Here is an 8680-nt window from a genome sequence, read left to right as displayed (position 1 = left end):
TCGGAGTGCTTGTTCTTCCTGCCACTATGCTCCAAATGCCAGGCCACTTACTGCACTTTTCTTCTGTGACTAGAAAAAAGGGGGAAAATTGTCTTTTCTTAAAATGATTTTATTAAAAGAGGGAACAGACATGAGCGAAGGGATGGCCTGACCGCTGTGGGAATCTAGAGGCGGCGTACGGGGGCTCCCACTCCAGTTTGCAGGGGTCTTCCACAGTGGTGCCCGCCACTGACGAGCAGGGAGAGAAAGTGTGTTATGAAACAAAGTAGACATTCCCTCTGGTTGCCATAGAGAACGTGATGAGCCAAGAGGCAGTGTGAGTCCTTCAGTCTGAAGCCAAAAAGATATCCCGGTCCGGACGGCCGTCTCAGAGTGCAGCCTTGCTTGAAAATATCAATCAGTACGTTTCACCAAATTGATGTTCACTTTTATTTTGTTATTAATATAATTCTGATGCAGGCTCATCTCTGATAAATTAGGTCAGAGTAACATTCTGCCGACCTCGTTACGTTCTCGCGCCGAGTCGTACGCAGCCAGCGTGGCATCAAGCAAAGCCAGCGTGAAAGACCGAAGATTGTTTAATCTAGATTAGTATTTCAGAGCTCAAGACTTTATTTAATCCCCTGCATTCATCAGTAAGTAGTCGGTGCCTAAGTGAAATGAATGGAACGGTGATGGTCAAAGTTCAGAATTACTTTTCGTTTGGTTTTTTGTTGTTGTTGTATAGTACAATTTGAGTCCAAACGGTATGTAATATACTGCAGGTTGAAGATTTTGTCTGTCGCCAGCAGACGGATAAGTCAAACGTTGGTGGACAGGGAGGAGTTCACTGCCATTTTCCAACCTTGGGTGCCCTGCACTAGCTGATCAAGGCCTTAGTTTCCAGCTTGTGAAATCATGCAGTTTTATCCACCACTTCACTCACTGTGGGGTCTTAGGAGGTCATTATATATCAAAATAACATTTGCTTGAATTACTGATCTTCCATTTGAAAGAAAAAAAAAAGTGTTTAAGTAAATGTTTTTAAAAATGTCACCTGATGTATGTATGGTTTCAGAAATATTTATTTAATAATACTATTCATCTGAAAACAAGAGATTGGTATTTTTTTCTTCTGGGGGAAACTAAACACTCAGAGCAGAAAAGCATTAAAAATAAAGATAACTTTTTTGAAAATAAGTTTTGTACAGTGTACGTAATGTTATTAAGAAGATCATATTATGTTGAGATATTTATGAATAATCGGTGTTCGTTCAGGCCTCCCTAACTGGGGAGGAGATACATGTTGGTGTGGAAGCAAATTAAAGCCTGGAGGTGATTTACTAGATGGGGTCACGACACAGGAAACCCAACAGGAGGGAGCTGGTAAGAGCGGCTGTAGGGTCATGAGTCTACCGTTCAGAAACGCGTTCCTCCTTTTTATGCTTGGTTGTCGCTTGTTTTTGCGTTGCGCTCGGAGGCGGGGTCGTTGTGTTAGGAGGCGGGGTCGTTGTGTTAGGAGGCGGGGTCGTTGTGTTAGAAGGCGGGGTCGTTGTGTTAGAAGGCGGGGTCGTTGTGTTAGGAGGCGGGGTCGTTGTGTTAGGAGGCGGGGTCGTTGTGTTAGGAGGCGGGGTCGTGTTAGAAGGCGGGGTCGTTGTGTTAGGAGGCGGGGTCGTTGTGTTAGGAGGCGGGGTCGTGGTGCTCGGAGGCGGGGTTGACGGAGACAGATCTAAAGGGGGTGGGGCTGTGGAGCCCACGCGTGGTGCCGTAGTTGACGCATCACGACTTCACGATGGCCTGCGTTTTCTCCGCATGGAAATCACGTTAGCGTTGCATTGTCGGTTTCCCCCTTTTCCTATCATTAACAGCAAAACCTTAATTGTTGGTTATTATGTTTCTTTCATTGTTGAATTGTTTTTTGTTTTTATCATATGCTTATACAATTTATACCATCTCAAATGTGGTATCCCCTTTTCTTAGCTGTGAACTGTACTCATGCCTTTAGTGTGCACAGTTTGATCTAAACGCAAGGTTTGGGTTTCACGTGGCCACCAGACGCCATGCCAACGCAATCCCAGACGACGACTACTTTACTAACTCAATACCATCTCGAGATGTGTATAAGGGATGTGGTAGGAAGCGCGTGCTGCATTAGCCCTGGGCCTTCCGGCGCCGCAGAACTTTTAGCTGAATTGACTGGAGAAATGGAAGCCTCTAGGGAATTAGGAGAGATGTACAAAGTGTGCAAAGTGCAAAGTGTGATCGTATTCGGCTATTTATTGTACATGCAGACGTGCAGTAAGGTGGCTGTGTGGTGCCTGAGACTAGTGTACCATCGGGAGGAACTAGACTGGCCTTGCACTGAACTCTACCTCTGCAAAGACGTTTCTTCTTCTTAAATGTAATATTCACTTATTCTCTCATCTTTTTCTCTCTCCCTCTCTCTCTCTCTCTCATCTCTTTTGTTGATTTAATTTATCACTGATTTTTCATTTCATTTCACAAATTTCCACTTTCAATGTTTTTATACTATTAGTGGTTTCCTGTGTTAATTAAAAACATAAACTGCTGTAGTTGTAATTTTTAAAAATATTATTTGTATTGTTTTATTAATTTTATTCCCATTTTATGGCCAGTCCTTAGTTGTATGTTTCTGACTGATTGCTGCACTGTTGCTGTGTTTATATTGCTGTCCTTCTCTGTGAAGGCCCTCCACCCTCAGGAAGTGCCGTCTGTGCCAACCAGGCTTCCCTGCTCTGCAGTGGGGGACCGTGCTCCCTGCAGTGGGGGACCGCGCTCCCTGCAGTGGGGGACCGTGCTCTCTGCAGTGGGGGACCGCGCTCCCTGCAGTGGGGGACCGCCCTCCCTGCAGTGGGGGACCGCGCTCCCTGCAGTGGGGGACCGCGCTCCCTGCAGTGGGGGACCGTGCTCTCTGCAGTGGGGGACCGTGCTCCCTGCAGTGGGGGACCGCGCTCCCTGCAGTGGGGGACCGTGCTCCCTGCAGTGGGGGACCGCGCTCCCTGCAGTGGGGGGACCGTGCTCTCTGCAGTGGGGGACCGCGCTCTCTGCAGTGGGGGACCGCCCTCCCTGCAGTGGGGGATCGTGCTCTCTGCAGTGGGGGACCGTGCTCCCTGCAGTGGGGGATCGTGCTCTCTGCAGTGGGGGACCGTGCTCTCTGCAGTGGGGGACCGCGCTCTCTACAGTGGGGGACCGCGCTCCCTGCAGTGGGGGATCGTGCTCTCTGCAGTGGGGGACCGCGCTCTCTACAGTGGGGGACCGTGCTCCCTGCAGTGGGGGATCGTGCTCCCTGCAGTGGGGGATCGTGCTCTCTGCAGTGGGGGACCGTGCTCTCAGTTATGTGGACCCAACAGAGGCAGTGCAGTTTCCTACTCTTTCACTTTTCATTTTATCCAGAGTTCCCACTTCAAAGAGCAATGTTTAGAAACTGGCACGAGAAATAAACTTTTAAACATTGCAATAAAAGTAACGTGACTGCTTGTGTCTACTTTTATAAGTACAGTTTGTTTGTGTGTGTGTGTGTGTAATATATATATATATATATATATATATATATATATATATATATATATATATATATATATATAATATAAATAGAAATTATATTATATATAAAATCATTATTTTAATTAAAATCCTCTTCTGTGAGAAAGAGATGCACCAAACTGAAATACTGTCACTTCAGAAATGTTTTGTTTATTCTAAACAAACTGAATGCTTTATGCATAATAAATGTACCATATAAATGTGATTTCTATTTCTATCTTGCATTTCTCACCAAACTAGTTTAAACGCCATAAGACGTAATGGATGCCGGCAGGACTCTTGTGTAGTTGAGAGGAGTTTTACAGTCAGTGCTCAGTCATGGGGATTGAAACCGTAACAGCTGTAGCATGTATCTGGGTAAACAGGCTTGCCCGGTTATCGCGGACCAGTGTGTGTGCCGTCAGGGAGAGGTTGGGTCTTCACCAGCTGACCTGATCGGACCAGACCGCGCGAGAGACTGCCGGAATAGAGAGTGAGGCTTTGGTTCAGAACACCTTGAACATGACTTCGGCTGAACACGGCATTCCACTGTTTAATGACTTTACACTGTTGATGATAGTTGATATAGGAACACCACCTCCTACTTGTTCTAAACGTTGTAGTCCACACAGACTCTCAGAGTGACGAGGAACAAAGCTGAAGCAATATGGGGCTGCGGAATTATGAACGATCTCGGAAAAACAAACTTTCAAATAATATCCGTATCTCAGAATTCAGTATGTACAGAGAGCTTGTGACAGTGATGATATGACTGTGATTTCCTGTCAAACATTTTGATGACCTGTTTGTAGGGTGACAACCTTATGCTCCATCTCATTCACACTTTGGCCATTCTGTTTGATAGCTAGCTTTTCTGCTTAACACCTGAGGATGTAGAAAACGCTGCAGATTGCAAACTCTCACTGCTTCTCCTCCGGTTCTGCTGGGTCCTCTGGAGGCCTGTAGTGATGTTATGTGTCCTGAGCCACTTTGTGTGTGATAATTACCCAGGAAAGAGGTGCCTGTGCTGCATGATAAATGGAAGCCTCCTGACAGCAAACCTTTCTCACTAATGAGAAAAACCTGCTTCCTTTTCATTTTTGAGTGTAATTAGTTAATTATTAATTAGTTATTGATTAATTCGTGCTATATAACCATGGCCAACACATGGAGGAGTAAAATACAGTAATGACTCTGGACAATGGGTTTTTTTTTGTTTTTTTACTGTAGTGCCTAGGGCTGTAGTGCCCCGGGGGGGGTTATGAATATGTGAGCTGAATCCCCTGTAATGCTGCCTGCTCTGCCTTGCCACTCTATCACTGTGCCAAGCAGTGCATTTATTAGCCTCAGTGCCAGGCATCTGCCGGCAAGCATGCACATGAGGCTCCGTTTAGAGTAGTGGAGGGGCCAGACCCCGACGAGTCCCTGCCCGAGGTCCTGTAGACTTCAAGGCTTCCGGACATTCCACTGCACTCTTTTCTAAGCCACGGAAATCCAGCCATGCCAAATTAAAAATGACAGACATTATTATCGAGGCAGGGAAGGCGGATGCTACTTCCCATAGGAAAATCCTACTTAACTCCTATTATGCGATGTGTACACAGACCTCCGGACTTGTGTACACAGACTTCTAGATTTCTGAACACAGATCTCTGGACTTGTGTACACAGACCTCTAGATTTCTGAACACAGACCTCTAGATTTCAACCTTTGCATGGCATTAAAATGGTCATCAGGACTGAACTAATATCACAAAGTTGTTAACCCAAGTAACTGAATTACAGAGACAATGCATTACGCACTCCCGTGTTAAAATTTCAACACTGAAATCCCTCCTTGGTGTTCCCAGTCTGTCCTGGCTGAGAGAGACTCCAGACATCGCACCTGCACCACGGTGAAAACACTTTGCTGAGAAGCCACCGTGAACACGGCGATGTCTCCCGATGCTGACGGCTGTCCCGCAAGGGCCAACCATCTCGTAAGAGCTGAAACTATCTGAGCAATGCCTGTACGCATATGTGCCTTTGGTGGGTAAGAATAGCGTCACAATGGAGCTCATGCCTCCCCTGTTCTGCTGTTTGAGAACAGCTGTCGTCCTGGACCCACAGAGGGACAGAGGCAAGACAGGAAGCCGAATGGAAGAGCCGTCCCGCGTGGCAGCGCATTCCCCGCTGGGAATCCGGAATCCGCATTGACAGGGCCACGTTGGGACCTCCTGACACAGCTCACAGTAGTTCTGACGGACTACTGGGACGGTCGCCTGGAGTGAAGTCAAAGCAGAACGCCTGTGCTGTGGGTTCTTTCTCACCAGGCCTGGGTCAGAAGCCATGGCGAGACAGCGGGTGTCAGAGACCGTCTTCATTGCACTGAACTACAACATCACCACTGTAGGTAGGTAATGCACAGATTCAGTACGTACTCCAAAAAAACTATAATCCTGCTACAGTAATGGATTATCTTATAGTAAAACCTTACTATATTTGAGCAAATGTGAGAAAAATGTGTTTGTTTTCTATAGTGCAAATGAAACAAAGACGTGTATATTTCAAAAGTAGCTATATTTACATTACTTGTAAAAAAAAAATATTTGGACACTAAAAGACAATATTGGATATTTGGATACTTAATGTATGGTGCCTATCAGCTAACTGGACTTCTAAAATGTCTGCATCCATTTAAGAGAAAAGCTTTGCACTGGCACATAGAGGAATTGGCATCAGGACAGAAGACAAGTTTCATTAAAACAAATCTTACCATGTGGACTTAGTCACCAACATGAAGGCACATGCCAGTCAGCTAATTTAGCTCTGCGCAACGGCCTTGTCGTGAGCAATAAAGCCGGCTCGCTTGCTGGCGTCCTCGCTCCGGAACGCCGGGGGGGGACCACCCTACGCACACTGCACCGCATCGTCCGTTCCTTCGCCTCGGGATTTTTAAATCACACTGGCGTTAAAAAGGAAATGTCAACCAACGTAAGAAAAGAAAAAAGAAAACAAGACTATGATTAATTTGATTAATTTAAGTAGCTTCTGTTAGTTGTCTGAACAACAAAATAAATAAAACCATGACACCTTACCTAAAAAAATCATTCATACACAATTTTTCATTCATTATTTTAACTTCTGCTCATGAAGTATTTTGTCCTTCCTTTTGCTTTGAAATAGATAGATTGAATCACGGAGAGTCAGTGACTATAAATCCTACAGAGACACAAAGATGCCCCTAAATGTGTACAGATTATGTGAGTAATGCAAACCGTTGCTTATTAAGGCATGTTTGTCTTTTAGGGAACGTTTGGCTAGTTCTGATGATCCTCCTACGTGTTCTGGTCTTGTTATTTGCTGGCTATCCTCTCTACCAGGACGAGCAGGAAAGATTTGTGTGCAACACCATCCAGCCTGGGTGTGCCAACGTGTGCTACGATATATTCGCTCCCCTGTCCCTGTTCCGCTTCTGGCTGCTCCAGCTTGCCTCTGTATTCTTGCCTTATGCTCTGTTCGTTATCTTTGTAATCCACAAAGTAACATCCAGCCTACCCGTACCTGCTGAGACGTCCGACAGGATGAAGGCGGGGTCTGTTCAGAAGACCCACCGGGAGCCTTATGGTGAAGCATGTCTGGTGAAGCCCATCATGAAGTCTGAGGGCAGGAGACTGCCTCGTTTCACGAGAGCCTACACCCTCCAGCTTCTGTTCCGGATCCTTCTGGAAGGTGGATTCAGCGCCGCTCATTACTACCTGTTCGGTTTGCGCGTCCCCTCGCGCTTCATGTGCCAGCAGATGCCCTGCACATCCACCGTGGACTGCTACCCGTCCCGCGCCTCAGAGAAGACCGTCATGCTCGGCTTTATGCTGGGGGCGTCTGGCATCTGCTTCCTCCTCAGTGTGCTCGACCTGGCCTGCGCCATCACGCGTTTGCTGAGGCAGGAGAGGAAGAGGAAGATGAGGGTGAAGAAGATGTACGAGGAGGCGCGGTACTTCGCCTCCAATCCCGACGGCGCCGCGCCTTGTGGCCCGCTGCCCGGAAGCTTCAGGAAAAGAGCAGGAAAGCAGCCGCTTCCGTCCTGCGAAGGGACACCTCTGGGCGCCGGCCTGGACTTGCCTGTCTGCGACGCTGATGGAGGCGGCGGTTTTCAGGTGGTGCAGGACGAAGGGGTGGAGTGTGAGGGCAGCGAGGTGCCCCTCTGCCCTCCTGAGCCCCTGCCCACCCCCAGAACCATCCGGGTGAGCAAGCTCGGCCGCCTCAAGCCTCTGCCCCCGCCCAGGCGTGACAGGGCACCCGGCACGGGGACCATGGACCTCTCTGGAGCGGTGTACACACGGAGGGTGGGCCAGTACTCACTAGTGGAGATGGGCTCCAGGAGTGAAGCAGCGTCCAGCGCTGGAGACGGACTGGAAAAGAGGTCAGAGTGGGTGTGACCATCCCGCGAGTCGCCGTGGTAGTTTGATGTGATCGACAGTACAGCGTTTTGACTATTGCTATGACTGCCACCGTGATATTTTTATTTTTAGGTCAAGCCTGACCGAAGAAAGGACAGGAAATGAAACAGTAATGGATGATGAAATACCGACCTTTACTTGAGGTCGTTAGTTTGGGACAGCTGTCGGCTCCCGTTTTGGATAATTTACCTGCTCTTTTGAATACATTCAGAAAGCCAAGACAAATGTGTGGAGAGGTGTAACGTTCTGGAACTGGAGACCAGCACGGCTGCGGCAGACAGGCATACCATCCTTCATTCCACCTGTCACTTCTGTTGATATTAGCTCAGCCTCTCTGGCCAAACGCGGCCTTCAACTTCTCCTGGCCTATCTGCAGGGGTTAGAGGTCATTCTAAAACCAGCAGGAGAATGAGAGGTCGTTCTAAAACAAGACCGCGTGTATCCATGGAAGGTCTCGTAGACTGCTATGGTAAAGCTACACTGGAGCTGAGCATGGGGCCATCCCTGGAGATCTCCTTGCCAACATAAAGGAGTCGCCTAAACAAAACACGCTGAGGTTAAGCGACATACGGAGTGAATGGAAGCCTCTGGCGTGAGCACATTTGAGCTATGACGGCCAAGGCGCGCCAGTTGTCATTCATAATTGCGTTTTTTGGTTTTCGCGTTCCTCGAGACACCAGCAGGCATCTCTGTAGTTCAAAGAAAAGTTGGCTCAGTCCG

At 47.8% G+C, this 8680-nt stretch overlaps 1 protein-coding gene across 1 annotated transcript; it reads left to right on the top strand.

The window, feature by feature from the left end:
* Positions 1 to 5849: 5849 nt before the first annotated feature.
* Positions 5850 to 7939, top strand: LOC113589848 (gap junction delta-4 protein). The gene is made up of 2 exons (XM_027029712.2): positions 5850 to 5913; positions 6810 to 7939. Exons 1-2 carry the CDS (start codon positions 5850 to 5852, stop codon positions 7937 to 7939), a joined length of 1194 nt encoding a protein of 397 aa, XP_026885513.2.
* The last annotated feature ends 741 nt before the right edge of the window (positions 7940 to 8680 follow it).

This window comes from Electrophorus electricus, chromosome 10 (assembly GCF_013358815.1).
Source record: "Electrophorus electricus isolate fEleEle1 chromosome 10, fEleEle1.pri, whole genome shotgun sequence".
NCBI lineage: Eukaryota > Metazoa > Chordata > Actinopteri > Gymnotiformes > Gymnotidae > Electrophorus > Electrophorus electricus.
The sequence above is the reverse complement of the archived record's forward strand: the minus strand, read 5'-3'. Positions and strand labels throughout refer to the sequence as shown.